This window comes from Lissotriton helveticus, chromosome 3_1 (assembly GCF_964261635.1).
Source record: "Lissotriton helveticus chromosome 3_1, aLisHel1.1, whole genome shotgun sequence".
In the NCBI taxonomy this organism is placed as follows: Eukaryota; Metazoa; Chordata; class Amphibia; order Caudata; family Salamandridae; genus Lissotriton; species Lissotriton helveticus.
In genome coordinates this window covers 1,663,654,855-1,663,673,841 of record NC_136061.1, presented here as the reverse complement: position 1 = coordinate 1,663,673,841, position 18,987 = coordinate 1,663,654,855, and the positions used below count along the sequence as shown (strand labels likewise).

Below are 18,987 nucleotides of genomic sequence, written 5' to 3'. Positions count from 1 at the left end.
CACGATCAAGCCTCGGACCGAACAGGCCAAGTCATCGACGCTCGAGTCTTCACACGTTGGTGGACCGAGGTCGTTTGTCGTGTCGGCGAAGCCGTCCGCTTCCTTCACGAAGCAGGTCTCGGACTCCCTCAAGCGTATCAGGAACAAGGCTTCGGCAGAAGACCCCAAAACACCTTCCGCACCGAAGCAGTCGATCCTCACCTCCAAGTAATCGACGCCAATCCTCTTCACGTTGCCGCCGAAGGTGGCACCGAAGGCCTTTGCACCACGGGTGGCGCCCGAAGCGAACTTGCAGAGTGCTGTGGGGTCGACGCCTACTCTCCCGGGTGGGGGCTTGAAGCATCGACCACCATTAATGGAGGAACAGTCGGAACGTTTCATCGATGCCGACACTGGGAAGCTTACGCTTTACAAGCGGAAAATTACGGCGACGACGCCTTTGGAGTCGTACACCATTCCTTTAAAGCGCAAAAAGCCTGCTACGGATTCACCGGTCTTGGTCGAACCACTGACTCCTCGGACTCCGAGTTGCCACGCCCTCGCCAACTTATTCGGATGCCGAGGATGCTGGGGATCAGGATGAGGAATACAGCTTCCCGGCCCACTGATCCTGATTAAAAACAGGACGCATGGGTGGACACAGGTGACCAGGGGGATCAGCAACCCGCCCTTGACCCTCAGATATACAATGTCAAGACCTCTCCCACTGAGGATTCTGCGGCATTCAATGCCTTGATTGAAAGGGCGGCGAAGAACCACGACGTTGAACTGCATGCTGACCCTGTGGAGGTGGACTTCCTCTTTGACACTTTTTCAACAGCTGAAAAGACTGTGAAAACCCTCCCAATACTAAAAGGGGTCCTCAAACATGCTGCGGACATCTTCAAAGAGCCCACACGGGCAAGGGTGGTCAACCCTAGAATTGAGAAAAAATACCGACCGGCACCTGGCGATCCCACCTACATCAAGGGCCAGTTGCCATTGGACTCCCTGGTCGTTTCTAATGCCCGCAAAAGGGCGAATTCGCAAACCACTGGTGAAGCTCCTCCCCCGGACAAAGAGTCCAAAGTGCTAGAAGCATCGGGAAAGAGAGTAGCAGCTCAGGCGGCCAATATCTGGCGTATCTCTAACACGCAGGCACTCTTGGCTCGGTACGACAGGGCACACTACGACACACTAGAGACCCTGTTGCAACATCTCCCAGACCAATATAAAGAGGCTGCGAAGATGCTTATCCAAGAAGGGAAGCTCATCTCCAACGCTTCAATTAAGTGTGCACTAGACGTTGCGGACACTGCAGCCAGGGCGATTAACACCAGTGTGATGTTAAGACGGCAAGCATGGCTCAGAATCTCCGGATTTAAGCCTGAGATCCAAACTACCATCCTCAACCAGCCAGTTAACCCTGACAGATTATTTGGTCCTGAGGTGGATACCACCTTGGAAAAAATTAAAAAGGATACCGAGACTGCGAAGTCCATGGGAGCTCTCCAATCCCAACAGCTTCGGGGGAGTACTTTTCGTCGCTCAGGCAATAGGGGTGTTTCCAGAGGCCAAATGTCCCAGCAAACGCAATTCAATAAAGGTGGGGCGCAATCCTCTTACCCCAAACAAAATAGAGGAGGTTATCGGGGCAACAACGCCAAGGGCAGAGGCAGGGGCAACAACAACTCCCGTTCCTCCGCCTCCAACAAACAGTGACGCCCTGTCACTGCCCCCGACCATTCCACACCTGTCGGGGGGGAGACCCCAGCAGTTCCTGCCAGTCTGGAAATCCATCACCACAGACAGGTGGGTCAGGAAACTTATCCAGTTCGGTTATTGTTTGGAGCTCACATCCACTCCACCCAACATACCACCAAAACACCGTCCTATGTCCACAGAGCATTTGCACTTATTGCAGCAGGAGGTTCTTGTCATGCTGCAAAAGGGCGCTATAGAGCTCGTGCCAGCGGAGGAGGAAGGCACAGGGGTGTACTCCCTGTATTTCTTGATCCCAAAGGACGGGTCCCTCAGGTCTATTCTCGACCTCCGGCCCCTATACCAATACATTCTCTCGGAACACTTCCACATGCTAACGCTGCAGCGAGTTCTTCCGTTACTCACTCCGGGGGACTTTTTCGCTACCTTGGACCTCAAGGATGCTTATTTCCACATTCCACTCCATCCATCACACAAAAAATACCTCAGATTCACCATTCAAAATCAGCATTATCAATTCAAGGTCCTTCCTTTCGGAGTGACCACGGCCCCCAGGGTGTTCACCAAATGTCTAGCGACAGTGGCGGCGCACCTCAGGAGACAACACATCCATGTCTGCCCTTATCTGGACGACTGGCTGGTTCAGGCAAAGTCGGCCCAGCAGTGCGCTGCCGACATGTCCCACACTATTCACCTTCACAGTCTGGGCTTCTCCCTAAACTATCCAAAGTCGCACCTTCAGCCGGCCCATGTGCGGCAATATCTAGGTGCAACAATCAATACTCTGGCAGCCACGGCTCAGCCAACTTCAGCGCTGATCAACAACATCCAGTCGCTAATCCAACAGTTCAAACCGCAACACTCGCTTCCTGCGAGAGTGTTTATGCAGTTGATAGGCATGATGGCCTCCTGCATTTTCATAGTCCCGCACGCGAGGTTACCTATGCGTCCGCTCCAGGAATGCTTAGCGCATCAGTGGAATCAGGCTCGGGGACAGTTGAAAGACCTAGTGTTGGTCACCGGTCGGGCATACAACTCTCTGCATTGGTGGAATCCACACAACCTTTGCAAGGGCCGACCGTTCCAAGAGCCTGTCCCACAGATCATCCTGACGGCGGGCGCGTCTCTCCAGGGATGGGGAGCTCATGTACTGCACTACACAGTGCAGGGACTATGGACAATACAGCAAAAGAAGATGCACATCAACTACCTAGAACTGATGGCAATCTTCATGGCACTGAAAGCATTCAAAGTACATCTGTGCAACAAGGTCGTGTTGATCCCGACGGACAACATGACAGCCATGTACTACATCCAGAAGCAGGGAGGTACACACTCTCCACAGTTGTCTCATCTGGCTCAGAGCATGTGATAGTGGGCCATTCAGAGGAACATCTTCCTCATGGGGGAACACCTCCCAGGCACAGACAATCAAATGGCGGACCTGCTCAGCAGGTACAGCCACCAGATGCACGAGTGGGAGATACATCCATCAGTACTCCGCCCGTACTTCCAGCAGTGAGGTCATCCACAGATAGACCTGTTCGCCACAAGGGAAAACGCAAAATGCCAAAGCTTTGCCGCCAGGTTCCCTCACCCACAGTCGCACGGCAATGCGATATGGATGAACTGGTCAGGCAGATTTGCGTACGCTTTTCCCCCAGCACCTCTCATACCGCTGGTGGCAAGAAAGCTAATGCAACACTCGATGCCACTCATCCTGGTTGCTCCAACGTGGGCACGCCAGCCATGGTACACCACGTTTCTAGAACTCTCCGTGGTACCGCATCAAAGGCTACACCTCACGCCAAAGCTTTTGACGCAGAGCCATGGCGACATTCAGCATCCAGATCCGCAACAGCTCAACCTGGCGATCTGGCTCCTGAAGTCTTAGAGTTTGGCTACCTTGACTTGCCTCCTGAATGCATGGATATCATACGGAAGGCAAGAAAGCCCACCACCAGAGCCTGCTATGCAGCAAAATGGAAGCGGTTTGTCATTTACTGTGCTACACACATCAACCCGCTAGATGCATCCACTCCCAACATCATCTGCTATTTGTTACATCTTTACAGATGCAATCTAGCATACGCTTCCATCAGGATACACTTATCCGCCATAGCGGCTTATCTCCAGAACAGGCAGCATCTCTCCGTTTCAGAGTGCCTGCCATTAAAGCCTTCCTAGAAGGCCTGAAGCGGGTCATCCCTCCCAGGACCCCGCCAGCTCCTGTATGGAACCTCAATGTGGTCCTCGCCAGGTTGATGGGCCCACCTTTTGAGACTCTACGTTCATGTGAGATTCAGTTCTTGACATGGAAAGTGGCTTTTCTCATTGCCATTACATCTCTGCGACGTGTTAGTGAGCTACAGGCGCTCACTGTACAAGAGCCATTCATTCAAATTCACTCCAACAGGGTGGTGCTGTGCACTAACCCTAAAATTCTTCCTAAAGTGGCTTCACAGTTCCATGTCAATCAGACCATTGAACTGTCCGCATTCACCCACAAACAGTTGCCGAAAGAATGCTCCACACTCTTGATGTCAAACGAGCCTTGATGTACTACATCGATAGGACCAAAGACTTTAGGAAAACACAACAACTCTTTGTTGCCTTCTCATCCCAGCACAAAGGCAACCCCATTTCCAAAGCGGGTATAGCCAGGTGGATCGTTAAGTGCATTCAGATTTGCTATCACAAGGCTAAGCGCACTTTAACGGTCCCTCCAAGAGCCCACTCCACCCGCAAGTTGGGGTCCTCTATGGCTTTCCTTGGTAATATCCCTTTGGAAGATATTTGTAGAGCAGCCACATGGTCTACACCACACACATTTACTAAACATTACTGTGTAGATGTGCACTCCAAGCAGCAGGCAGCTGTAGGGCAGGCTGTTCTTAAAACGCTTTTTCAGACTTCTGCAGCTGGCACAGGCGGCTGCAGTTAATGGAGGGACTGCTATGTATTCTATGCTATAGATATGAATTCAGCAGCCCACATGCCTCGAACTGAATATGCTACTTACCAGTATGCATCTGTTCTTGGCATGTAGGGCTGCTGACATTCATATCTATAGCATAGAATAGGAGCCCGCCCTCCTCCCCGGCGCCTGTAGCGGCTGCAGACTTTTTAACACTTACTCTTAGCATGGCCATCGCTTACACTATTACACTCCATCTTTGCCACAATGGCTAAAAACAATCTGGGGATGGAGTCGATGCCCATGCGCACTGTAGTCCAGGGGAGGAGCCACCTATCTCGTGATACTTCGAAGACTCTTCCGGGACAACAATGTGCAATCATCCGGACCCAACACTAGGTGGCGATCTATGCTATAGATATGAATGTCAGCAGCCCTACATGCCAAGAACAGATGCATACTGGTAAGTAGCATATTCATTCTCAAATTTTATATTCAACTATACTATTATACTACCCAAATAACTGAATAACATATCCACTACTATACTAATTTTCAACACTAATCCTTTATGGGTTCCGGAGTGGCGTGCTACTCGCCAGAAAAGCGTTTCAACACCCATCAGGGGTAACAAGTGCTAAATGAATGTAAATCTTTCTTCCCCTTTTATCCCTCTGCTATCTTTCTCACTCCAAGTAACTGACTAATATCCACCACTGAAATTACTTCATATTTCACCATATTAATTCACCACTAATCCTTTATAGGCTTCCTGAATAGCGTGCGTCAACAAGCGCTATATAAATACAGACCTTTGTCCTCCTCTATCCTTCTGCTATCATTCCAAATAACTGGCTAACCTATCCACCACTTAAAATGTACTTGCATGTTTCACTATACTAATCCTCTATGGGTCCCGGAGTAGCGTGCTACTCGCCGAAAGTGCTATGACGCCTCGTATGGGGTAGTAAACGCTATATAAATGCAATTACAATACAATACCAATAGTACATTTCTACCAAGGGTAGTGTCTCAATTCTCCATGATCAGTCAATTGAGTTACTAGCCCCCCCCGGCCTGATTCACTTGCAGTAAGGGCCCTACATAAGATGTTAAATGAGCCCTTAAGTATTGCATCAAAACCAAAACATTTATATACAACAACTTTGTTGCTTTTTCAAAACCACAATCTGGGCCATATCTAAAGCAAACATTGCATGTTAGATTGTTAAATGTATACAAAACTGGTACACTAGAGCAAAAAGAACTCTGCCTATCCCTCCTAGAGCTCACTCCGCTCGTAAATGAGGAGCTTCGCTGGCCTTTTAAGGCAGCATACCTATAGCTGACATATGTAAGGCAGCTACATGGAATACACCACATACATTTTCAAAGCATTACTATGTGGATGTGCTGGCCCGTCCACTCATTGTGGGCCAAGCGGTTCTACGTTCATTATTTCAAACAAATGTATACCCTAAAGGCTAGCCACTACTTCTGAAGGAGGACTGCTTTACAGTCTAAGGTTTGAGTGGCTGTAGATAACTCACGTTTAGCACAAACAGATACACATGCACCCACCCTCCTCTCTGGGCACCTATACTGGTTACACATCTTATACATTATCACAACTTTTACAGCATGGACATCTCACTTTATTACACTCTACTCTACATTCCATCCTCAACTGCCTTGCAGGAAAACAATGTAACAGTGCAGCCTATGACAATGCGCATTACCTTCAAGCGGCGTTGCCACCATACCTTGTAACTCGAAAGAATCTTAGGAGAAAAACAACTTGCACACATCCAAGCCCAACACTAGATGGCAGGATTATTCTAAGCATTTGAATCTACAGCACTACATGCCACAAACCGATGTTTACTGGGTAAGTAACCTCTTCCTTCCTTCCTGCACTGGCCTTTACCCCCACTTGTTTACTGAGACATTTGTGACTGACCCAGTCAACCAAGGTATTCATGATTTCTTTTTTCTGTTCTAGATGAGGATGATGACTCTTTAAAAAGGACTGAGCTCATTAATTGGTACTTGAAGGAAATTGAATCTGAAATTGACTCTGAGGAGGAGCTGATAAACAAAAAGCAAGTCATAGAGAAAGTGATTCACCGGCTTGTACACTATGTAAGTGCAGTTCTCCATATTACTCTGGCTGCACTCTGCCACTGTCTGTTTTTGATGTGTGTGTAACATTTGTGCATCTGTTAGTGGCTTACTACTTTTGGTGGCTCTTAGCCCATGTTTTTAAGTGATGTGTTTTTTTATTTATTTCAGGGCGTTTTTATTAGCATTTATAGAAAAACATAACGCAGTACTTAGTACAACAATGTGCAGATGTTTCAAGGCGATACTGAGAGAATTAGATCGAGACTCTATAGTCCACATGTCTTCTCAAGCAATGCTAGCATAGAAGGCCTAATAAAGCAGACGAAACATAATTATATATTACCGTCAACCCCATCATTAGCAAAAGGCAGTGTCTGGTGCAAAAGTCCCTATTACTGGTGTCTTGGGGTTCCAATTGTCCAGTGGCAAAAGCTGTCTCTATGGCACAAGGCCACGTGCCAGAGTTTTAGAACTTTCTCTATTAAGCATGCCTTTACTGCATTACTATAGCATTATTGTACCTATTAGCTACACACCATGAACAAATAAACTGAAGAAACAACTAATAGGGAGGGGTGGAGAGTAGGGAGAGGATAGTTGTGGGGGGGGCTTGTGCGGCAGGGGAAAGTTTTGATGTCCTACTATTTCCGAGGCAGGTCACACCACTGGGAGGCGCAGTTCCGACTGCACCAGGTACTGTCTCTAATAGCACGTGGGGCAAGATCGGGATTGGCAGCAGCGATCAAAGAGTCAGGAGGTAGAATGTCTAGATTATGTAGAGTGTATAGGGGTGGTGTACTGTGTGGTCAGTCAGTGGGGTTCCAAAAACCCTCTGGGTTAGTGGGGTGAACTACATCAAAAAACTGTAGGGCTCGTAGTCTTGGTGGCTGCAATCGTAACATTTTCCAGTCGCCCCAAGTGGTCCACCAACGGTTTTCACAGCTTTGTGAATTTGGTATCCCGAAGTTGGAGGCGTGCTGTGAGTAACTCCATTGCCACTGTGTACCATAGGCGGGTGAACCACACGTTTATGGAAGGTGTTTCTGCTTTCTTCCAATAGAGGGCTATAGTCTGTTTTGCTGCACCCAGCATATGAAGGCTGAGATGCCGATCTCGGCGGGTCATAGCTCGCAGGTTTTCAGGCATTGGGTATCCGAGCACCCGTTTGATATGATTGAGCACTTCCTTCAAATAAGCAGTCAGAAGAGGGCACGGCCACCAAATGTGTATAAAATCCCCCAATGCTTGAGTGCATCGCCAACATAGGGGAGATGTGTTGGGGAACATTTTTTGAAGCAGAGTGGGAGTATAGTACCATTGAGTCATTACCTTGTAGGCAGATTCTTGCTGGGGATGCCATGGAAAGTTTTTGGGATGTCGCGCCAAAGACTCTGCCATTGAGAAGGGGCAACGTCCGCATCAGAAAGGGACTGCCGCTGATATAGGTGAGGGTCCGAGCGCTGAGAGTGCTGAAGAACTTAGTATATGCGAGATATTAGTCCCTTGGAGGTGCCGAATGTTCGTGCCAGCCGTTCAAACGGCGTGAAAGGTCGCGTAGCCACCCTGTGATAGAGGATCCCTGCAACCAGTGTTGGAGCTGGGTATACTGAAATCTGTCCTTCTCTGTTAGTCGGAATTCTTGTTAGCATTGAGCAAATGTTTTGATGTCTTCCCCCGAGAATAAGTCCTGTATCACTCTACAATCCTTGTCTGTCCAGTTTGCAAAATAGGGTGGGCGACACGCAGGAGGAAACTGCGGGTTGCGAGCAATGGGAGTATGTGGGGACGGGAAGGAAGTGAGGCCCCTGTGGACTGCCACTTTGTCCCAAATCTCAAGTACAGTTTTAGTAGGAACCGCCATGTAGGCGCTGCGGTGATACGCTTGCTGAGGTAGCCATTCGTGATCCCAAAGAGGGCGTCAGGTGACCGCCTGGTCCATGTGTAACCACACCTTCTCCCTCTCCCATGCTCCTCACTCGGGTATAAAGCAAAGATGAGACGCCCAATAATATTCTATCAAATTAGGGCAGGCGAGCCTACCCTTGTCTTGCTGGAGCATTCAAATTTTACTAGAGAATCGCGGTTTCTTTCCTCCCCGTATGAATGCGGTCAATTCACGTTGTAACCCCTGGATTTTGTGTTCTGGAATGGGCGTCAGCTAAGTTTGGAATAAGTAAAGAATCTTCGGAAGAAGGGACATTTTAACTGTGTTGAGGTGTCCTAACCAGGAAAGCGTTTTAGCTTTCCATGCTCTCTGACAGTTTTTGTATTCTTGCCAGTTAGCTTTGGTCCATGTGGAGAAGTCTGGTGTTATGTTAAGTCCAAGATATCTTACAGAGCTGATCGCCCATTGGTAAGGAACGAGAGCCTGCAAGGTTGCAAGCTCATTGACCGGGATCGTGAGGTTAAGAGCCCCTGATTTTGTATGGTTGATTTTGAGCCCTGAAGCTTGTTTTTAAGTCTGGAGTAGTGTATGTACTGCCTAAAGCGAATGTAACGGATCGAATAAGGTGAGAAATTATCTGCAAAGAGGGCTATCTTGTGATCAATGCCCCATGGGCGAACAATAGCGGTGACAGGGGGCAGCCCTGTCTGGTACCCCTAAGGATGGAGATGGGTTGCGTAAGTTGTCAATTTACACGCACTCTGGCGAGAGGTGAAATGTAAGGAGCCATGATGCGCGCTGTCATCTGCGGGCCTAGGCCTATCTGCGGGCCTAAGCCTACCTTCTGCAGTATGGCACAGAGAAATTACCAGTCCACCCGATCAAATGCTTTTTCAGCTTCTAGCGAGAGCAGGCAGAGACCCTCCAATGCCTTGCCTTCCCAACAAGGTGAGCTCCTCGGCACACCTTGTCCGCTCCTTGGTGGTAAATAAAACCCACCTGGTCCGGTTCGATGAGGTAAGGCATGTGTGCGCTAAGTCGTTTGGCAAGGATTTTGGTGTATTATTTGAGATCTGTATTTAACAGGGCAATGGGGCGAAAGGAAGAGCAGAGCGTGGGGTCTTTCCCAGGTTTCGGGACAAGGGCTATTTCTGCCATCGCCATGTCCGGGGAAGGCCCGACTGTATCCGTGAAGGAGTTAGAGGTGTAACATATCAATTTGTGGCAGGAAGGCGCGATAAAACGAGACTGGGAGCCCGTCTGGGTCTGGCGTTTTGCCGAGTGGAAGTTTTTGAGGGCACTAGTTTAACTCCTCTAGAGTGATAGGTTCTTCCAAGAGCTTGGCATGCTACTCTCTAGGGGGTCCCAGGTTCAAGCCTCCAGGGCAGCCGATATTAAGTCGGTGGCGGGCAGATCACTAGCATAGAGAGAAGCATAGTAGTCTTGGAACGTTCGAAGTTTAGCAGATTCTGTGGTGGCAAAGACCCATCTCCCAGCTTTAGTTTCGCAGTGTGGGCTTTGGCTGTCTGTGTTCTCAGACGGTGTGCTAAGACAGTACCATGCGCTCGTAGCTGGCCTCTCAGGATAGCCAAGCACCTCTTGTGTATCGCCAAAGGGCGCTCCTGGTCTAACTTATCAAGCGTCTTGATTTCGCGCGTGAGTTTGGTCTCATATAGACGGCCTTCTCGCAATTTAGCAATGGCGATGGATGTAAGAGCGCCGCGAATCGTAGCTTTGATTGCGTCCCACAAACCAGGGAGAGGTGTTTCTGGGAGGTCGTTCGTTTCGACATAGGATGAGATTGTGGCTTGAAGTTCTTCTCTATCCACCGGGTCTCTAAGAATGTGCGTCGGGAATCGCCATCTAGTAGTCTTGCTTGGGGTGGGAGAAGCGCTCGTGAAGTAATTCCACATGCGCGTGGTCAGAGACCGAAATGTCACAAGTGGCTGCTAAGAGGGTGTCTTTAACCAAAGAATTTGACACAAAGAGAGTTAATGCATGAATATAGGAGCGGTGCACGTGGGAGTAGTAAGTGCAGTCCCGAATCTTGTGGTAGCGCCAGGCGTCTACAAGGTTTAAAGCAGTGAGATTTTTTCGTTGCTGCCGACATAGCACCCACCCCATGAAACGCGCTCCCATTGCGATCTAGTTCCGCATCCCATACCAAGTTAAAATCCCCCCAACTATAAGGTTTGAATTTACCGGCATTATATGATCTCGTAAGATTCCACGCAGGTAGGTGCGTATATGTTACAAAGAGTGCGGTGCCCTCTCCTGACCTCCACTTTAAGAAATCTGCCCTCAGATCACCTTGGTATCTCCCTGGGGGGTGCCTGCCCGGCAAAGGATAGCTACACCCACTGTCTTAGTGGTTACTGATTGCCAGAACTGATGAGGGAAACTAGGGAGAGACATGCGTGCTACATCAGCCCTACGGAGATGGGTCTCTTGCAAGAAAATTATGTTGGGGTTTTGCAACAGTAGATACCTCCATATTTGGCGCAGTTTGTTGTGAGAGTTGTCCTTTCACGTTAAGGGAAATAATCTTTAAACAGGGTATGGAAGTCAGTCACCTAACGTCGGGTGTGATTGCGGTCTCAAGCCGATTATCTATGAGGCTTAGTAGCTGCTGGAAGTTCTCCCAGGTGTCCCCAGCCAAGTGGATGGATAGGAAAGGGAAAGAGGGGGGGTGGGGAAGGATAGGTGCGTAAACAACAACTCCAGTGGTGAGGCGGCCAACAAGGCCTATTCCAGTCTGGAGTAGCCAGGCACAGGCTGTCCCGGAGATGTCACTCTCTCAGGAATAGAAGTGGGGGTCGATCATTGCTCTAAGTAACAAATCACTATCACTGGGCTATAGCTCCAGGCCGCCGCTTCTGCAGTGCAGGCAAGATGTCTACTATTGTGAGCTCCGGGGTGAAGGAAAGAGGGGTACAGCAGCTGCAGGTGAATGGTCCAGAACCTATCCCCAGGGATTATGCAAATGGTCACCATATTGACAAGAATCGAGGCGAATCATTTGATGGTAGACGCTTGTGACCCTGGGGGCGACTATCCTAAGGATTTTATGTTGTATTATGCCCTGTTTTTCTTGGGATGATCGGCTGCATTCTCGTGAAGATGGTTGTCTAGCATGACTTACCGTGGTCCACTGCGGTTTCAACGGGACTCAGTTTTGGGAGCTTGTGTGTAGGACTGGCCAAGGGAGTATCTGCGATTTGAAGCAACTGAGCCGCTTTCCTGTAGGATCTCGGCGCTTGGACTCCCATTGGAACATGAGGGCAAAGGGGTGTCCCCATTGATAGCTGATGAGTTCCCGGAGCTTGTCCATAATGGGTCGGAAGTCCCTCTGGCGCCGGAGTGTCGTGGGGGCTAAATCCTAGAATAGTTGAATTGACGCGCCTCTGCACAGTATCTCAGATTTGTCTCTGGCTGCCTTGAGGATGGCTTCTTTTTTCGGTAAAAAAGTGGACTCTTGTCAGGATATCAGGGATGAGTCCAGGCCTCCCGGATAGTCCCGAGACCCTATGCGCACGGTCTAGGGTAGGCGATGAGGCGTCGTCATCTCCTCTGTCGTGGAGCAGCTCAGCCACAAAGGTCATTATGTCCACGCCTTCTGCCCCAATCGGAACACCCCGTATGCGTATGTTCTGGCGCCCCCTATCTTCCAGCTCTTCTTGCTTTATCTGGAGCTCAATGTGCTACTCCTCCAGTGTGGCCAGCCGTTGCCACAAGTGCTCCTGTTCTTCTGTGAGAGCGTCAAGGTCCTTTCGAGGTTGTCCGCCCAGTTCGCCCACATCCTTCCCGAGCACTTTCACGCGTAGGGACTCAATTTTAGACTTTAGCTCTTGCATGAAGAGTGCCATAAAAGATTGTGTAACAGGCTCTGAGGGCCCCCAGCCACCATTGACACTGCAGTTGTTGGGGCTGGGCCCGGCTTGTTCCACAGGTCTATGACTGTAGTGTCCTTGGGGCTCTTTCCGAGACCTGGAGCGAGTCATGTTCACAGGGTGTTGGTGATATTCGTAGGAAGTCGCCGGGAGATAGCATTTTTGCCACCAGCTCTCAGCCATACCCAGGCTCCTCGACTCCAGCCCCTTGGGGTGTTAGACAAGCTGTGGCAGGTGGGAACCAGTTCAAACGTCGCAGTGGCGTGGCGCGTTCCAGGAATCCTGTGGGGGTTGCTAGTTGTAAGGGCGCACGGGCCACAGATCGAGCAGCAGCTAGTCTGGCTGAACTGTGGTGTCTCCCCCCAGTTCGTGCAGAGCAAACTCGACCCGAGGGCTTCACCAGTCGTCAACCGGGTGTCCTCGGAGTGGAGCGCGATGCCTTGAATTTCCTGAAGTCAATGAGAGGGCAACGGAAATAGTCAGTCCTCCAACCAATGGGTCAAGTCTGTGGTTGCCTATTGGCCTGGCCTTGGTTCTCGGGTGAGCAGGCAGGGCTAGCCAATGTGTAGGGGGCTGCCGTAATGCTCGCAGGTGAACTAGTGCTCAGTTTCAAAGCGCCCAAGGATGTATTGGCCTGGCTCACGTGATGACGCAGATAAAGCAGCTCTGCAGGGCAGGGGCGCCGCCGAGGTGTACTCTAGGCCCCAAGGGGAATGCAGGGGGAGCAGGATTGCAGGTGGCCCAAGTCGCAAGATGACCCCCCCCCCCCCCCGCGCACCTGGCTGGAGTCTAAGCTTCAGGATCGCTCTGCCGGTGAGAGGCCTGCATGGCACTCCTGCACGAAGATGGCTGCCACAGTCCCTCTCCTGCACCAGTTCCTGCCACCTCTATCACCGGCAGGGCGCGTCAGAAGGCCTGCAGGTGTGGAGGGGCAGTGGAAGTTGGTAGGTGGCGGGCAAGCCCAGTCCGGACACATGGGCCACCGATAGTCTTCTCAGCCTGCAGGATCTTTCACCAACCGGGGCTGCGCAAGGGGCCCGGGGGTCCCGCTGGAAGATAGGCACTTCTGCTTAGGGGCGGGCAGTTCAAACCAGGCCCGGCGGGAACCCGGGCTATGAAGGCCTAAAATGGCGATGAGGTGGGCTCCTGTCTAAAAGGGCACTCCCTGAGTGTTCATGCCGGTGTTCCGTGGCTCCCGTACCTTGACTGCTTCTGTGGACTTGCTGGCGTCTGTGATCCAGGTTCTTTGTCTCCGATCCGCTCCGGGGTCCACTCAAGGGCGTTCAAGGTCAGAGTGCAAAATGGTGGGCTCAGTCCTGCCGGCCGGCGCAGGCAACCGCCCTCCTGGTTGCCGCCAGTTGAAGTTGGGGGGGAAAAAGAGCGTCACCCCGATTCAGCCCCCGCGGCACCTCCAGAGGCCCAAGCGCCCCTCCTCCGACAGTCTCCCGTCAGCGATTGCTGATCCACGACTGGAATCACCTGCTCAGGAGCACGCAGGACCACATGCCTCAAAATGGCCGGCGTGCTCCCGAGGGCTGGAGAGTCTGCCCTCGTCCACTGCACACACCGCTACCAGTTGGTCTGGGGGGGTCGCCAAGCCCTGGGCAGCAGCTTGGGTCTTTCTGCTAGCCAGTCACCCCCAGGTAAGGCACCACCAGGGCTGTTGTATAGCTTAATAATGCTTATTTCACCAGCGGCGGCCCGGAGCACCAAAAGCGTGCGTCTCACTCAATCTGCAGCAAGACCACGCCCCGGTCTGGTTTTTTTGTGTAAACCTAACTTATTTTTTTATAAGGCTCTCGTCCTCGCTCCACATCTGCAACTGATGTACCCTAATTTGGCAAGCAAAGCGTAGATGGGTTTTGAAGGCACACTTCAACTTCATATTGAGTACTTCTGAGTTATCCAGGTGCACTATTCATAGGGTATCTAGTTGAAGATTCTTCCTGCTGTCTGTATGTGACCATGGTAATGCTGATTACACAAGACTAAAGTTTGCTGTGTATTTTAGAACCTGCATCCAAGTGCAACGTTTCTGTGGCCAAAGTGTGTACCAAAGGGATACTGATGCTTAGATGTATTCCAGTCCCTATGGTTAGTTTGATGTTGAATTTGCATCAACTGCTACTGATTAGGAACAGGTGGCCTCGAAGATGTGGCAGTCTTTATTTTAAAATTGTATTTTTGCTGCTTGTCAGGTAATTTGGATCTAGTTTTTGTTTGCTTTTAACATTAATCAACCGTCGCTCCCATTTGTTAATTGAAACTAATTTTAGTAGCCCTGTAGCAAGTTGAAATGTTGGCCGGAATGTTGGCACTTCTCAAACTGTCTACTTTCCACATATTACTGGAGGAACCCCAAGCTACTCAACTTAGTCTTCCATGAAGTTTTTTGAAAGTGTCATGTTTTCTGTAAAAATGATATACACTCCCTACCACTTTACTCTTGCACCATGTAAGGTGCACACTAGCAGTGCAAAACATTTCACTAACTTTGGCTTTGGGTTCGCAATCCACCTTCTAACCCTTTCCTACCTCCCTTAATGCACAAGCAGTGAAACGAGAACAAGCAAAGCTTCATCCTCCAACACACTCCTTATCGCCATTGCTTCCTCACCTCAACCCACCTGCACACGCCCACCAGCTGCTAACCATCCACTCCTCACACTTTCCTTACTCATCTACCCAACCAAGCCTTTCCCCGTTTAAAGCAGAATGCAAAACAGTTTGCTACTGGCAGCTCTACAACCACATCCTTCCTCTACCTACCTCATTTTTTGACTCATTGCACTATACAATCCATTGGAGCTACCAAACCTGTCGCTCACAACAGCTTCCCCACTTGTATGCTGCTCAACACAAGGTTCTTGACCAAGAATAAAAGCTATATCTGACTGGATAACTGTAATGGATAACATTGTACAAGTTCTGCATTTGGCTTTCATATCCTGCTGGAATTGTCCTACGGAGAACAGCAAAGGGAAATCTGGAGGAAGCTTGGCACTACTGTTCAGAGAATGAATCCATTCTATCCTCTAAATTCATAGACCTGCTCAGTGGGTTGTGAATCCTTTATAGTAAAATACACACCAACTCATCAGTTTCCTGCTAATATTCTCTGCTGTACTAGACATGTCCTCCAAACCTGCGTAACCAGTGCATCCTTGGCCAACTGAGCACCTGGTTCAGCAAAATGCCTCCGCCAAGAGCCATCATTACAAATCTGGCTGCACGAACAGGCCCTATCTAGGGCATGGTGCTGCCACTCTTAAAATAATCATGGTCAAATAAGGACAAAATCCAATTTTCTGAAGTACCATTTTCATCTTTTACACCAACTGCTGGCGCCACCTTTACGCAATCCTCTACCATATGTTGAATTTCTTCCATTTACAGTATGACAGAACTGGGGTGTCAACTGAATGCACTCTACTATGATCAAATAACAAACACCAAACAACTGTTAAGTTGGCTTAAGGCATTAAATGACCTGTCAGCATTCAAAACAACCCCTGTGAGACAGTAACTGCAGGGGAATTCATGACCATCTTCCCAGCCTTAATATCGCTTCAGTGGCTTATTTACATAAAAGAAATGTAAAGGATTCGGAAAGTAGATACTCTTAAGTGATCAGCTTCAAGGGTCCAGTTCTCCTACAGCTAAAGCTCAAAAGATACTCAGATAAGAACACAGCAATCTATATTGGCAGAGCTTGCCATCCTGAATTGAAAGAGTGTAGTCGTACCATTTTCTTTGTTCAAGATGCCAAGCTTTGGAACTTCTTTGCAGATAAACATCTCTTCTCGAAGAGGATTAACATTCCTTAGATGAGGTGTTTAGAAGAGGCCTGCTCCTTGTGACCTTCCCTGGTCCCTATAGTTAAGAATGAACTATGGTGCCAGAGATCTGTGTTCCTTAGATTGTGCAGAACACATGCTACAGCATTTCTAACAACAAATCCATAGTGAATGAACGATCAAAACTAAATGCAATTTATTCAGTGATTTGCTTAAAGGAGCAGCTTCAAATGTGACTGAAATGTTATGATTCAGCAGAGTCTGGTGCTAACCAGTCCAAGCCAATTACATCGGGTGACTGCAATCTTGTACTCTCTGTTAATAAGTAATAGATTGTTAATCTGCCCAGGCATCCTACTTGGAGTAAGGCCTACTATTACGAAATGCACTAATGTTTTCCATAAATAAGCCCGAGACAGCTTGTGAATTACCTTTACTTGTCCTAGCCAGGGCCGGACTGGGAACAGCAACCATCCCTGGCAGGTTGCTTCTCCACCGGCCATAGGAACGGAACGGGAGGGGCGGGGTTGTTAGCCGCTAATCAATGCTCCCGCTTTTCTTACAGAGGGCCGATTTTGAAGCACTGCTGCAAAACCGGCACCCTTTAAGAAAAGCGGCCCCAAAACTGGCCCACCAGGGAAATGCCTAGTGCCCACTACGGCCTGTCCGGCCCTGGTCCTAGCATGAATTGTACTGCCATTTCATGTCCTTTGACATATGAGCCAACAGTTTGTGTGATTGCCTACCTGTTCATCTGCTTGACCAACTATCAGAACACTGACAACTATATTACATCAACTAATGATCACTGATAATGACAGATTGTATCGTCATGACCCTCATCATTTTTAGCACCTCAAACTTGTATAGCTGATTACAAGACTAATTTAGCAACTTTCATCTTGTGACTACTTTGTGATAAATATCATTATTTATAACTCATATTTATGACTGTTCCGATCTTCTGATAGCCTTGAAGCGTACTTAAACGTTGAGACAACTACATGATACACATGACAAATTTAACTCTGATGTATGACCATGGAGCTGATTTACTGTGGACAGATGGCCCCTTCCACCAGGAGGATGGAGTAAGTTACTTTGTCCCTCTTTTGGAGTGTTAGAAATGGGGTTGCTGGTTGGCTAGAGTATGTACCAAAGCCAGGCAGAACCCATCGCTCTACTCTAAGCAAGTAAGTTACACACCAAAGATAACCTGTGCTCTCCCTCTTGCAGCTTGGTGCAGAGCAATCCAGCTTATCGGAGGCAAAATGTGTAAAGGGTGTTTGCAACACGCATACAGAAACTCAAGGAATACAGAAAAAGACTACACTGGATTATATGAAAATATATATAGCATATGGTACGGTACATAACATAGACTAAAATGGCATGAATCATAAATACTGTGCATACTATGTGAATCCTGAGATGATACTCGTTACCCTGGACAATGCAAGACTCAAAAAGACATGGCATCAGGGCATAACAAATCAGCTCTTTGGTTAGAAGGAAAACGCACAAACCACCAGATATCGTAAGTTCATGGACCACTAATTAACGTCATTAACACATAGGATACAGTGCCCCTGCACTCCTATTAAACTTCATACGATTATTTGACATCACCTGTAGGGCACAGGAGCACCTACTATTTGTATTACAATTTTACTCCAGTCCTTGAGTGATTTGGGTTATCAAGTACGGCCAGTTTCCATTGGCAGTGACTGCCTCCTTCTAGGTCTCACCCAGTCTTTACCACATTATGTGCCCCCCTTTGTGCATTTACAAGGAGAGGGGCACACCTCAGAATTCAGCGGGGAGACCTCGCTGGCTCCACTGCATGTAAAATTACCAAGTAACATCTGCCCACAAATGCGTGGTGCAGCCGTAGAAAATCACCCAGCGGGGCCTGTTTAGGTTCCAGAAGGTTGAGGGTGCCTGGAGTAATCATCCCAGGGACCCCACCACATTCAATACCACCTTTGGGCAAGAGATTCTGTTGAGTCCTCTTGGACGCAAGGGTGACTGGCGTCTCGCCCGGGCTCCTCGGACTGGCTGTTTGCTGAGCAGCCTTGTGTTGTCCTGGTGACCGTGTTGCAGGGTTTTCACTTGCATAGCGGTGCTGACTGTCCCCAAATTTTGGGCTTTCTCATCAACACTGGTTCTTAAGGGACGTCGGCAGCAGGGTAAGGAGGGCATCCAAGTGGAGTCTGTGCAAACTTAGAGCACTGAGCTGATCACAGCCTGCAATAGCACCAGTCCCAAAACGTGAAGTGCTTGCTCTCACAGAACAGCTGCTGCAGGCAAAACGCATGGAAACCTGCTGTTGGTGGGTAAAAGGAGCTTGCAGTCATGACTCTCAGCCCGCTCGGCACATTGTTTTCAAGCACAAGGCTGTCGGCCACGCACTGGTTTTGTCAAGCAAGGAGTGGTTGACCACAGCTGCTCACGTAGCCTGCTGCTGCCGGACTCCCAAATTAGTTGTCTCGTGGCACAGGGGCTTAGGGGGCCATCACGGCCCTTGGAGAACATATGATGCGGGGAACAAAGGAATACAGCGGGCCAGAACATAGGGCAGTTAGCAGAAGGGCGGTTTCGCCTGGCAGCAGAACAGTTCCCTCTCAGTGTGCAAATTGTAGAGCCAGCATCTGGTTACAATTCCCACACAGA

General features: G+C 49.2%; 1 protein-coding gene across 1 annotated transcript in view; it reads left to right on the top strand.

Moving 5' to 3' along the window:
• The window catches only part of MCM6 (minichromosome maintenance complex component 6), a 77,189-nt gene that overhangs the window by 46,195 nt on the left and 12,007 nt on the right, over nucleotides 1-18,987 (top strand). Inside the window, exon 16 of the mRNA XM_078682455.1 lies at nucleotides 6,621-6,760. Within this exon, the coding sequence (XP_078538581.1) occupies nucleotides 6,621-6,760 (140 nt within the window). The remainder of the gene's footprint in view (nucleotides 1-6,620; nucleotides 6,761-18,987) is intronic.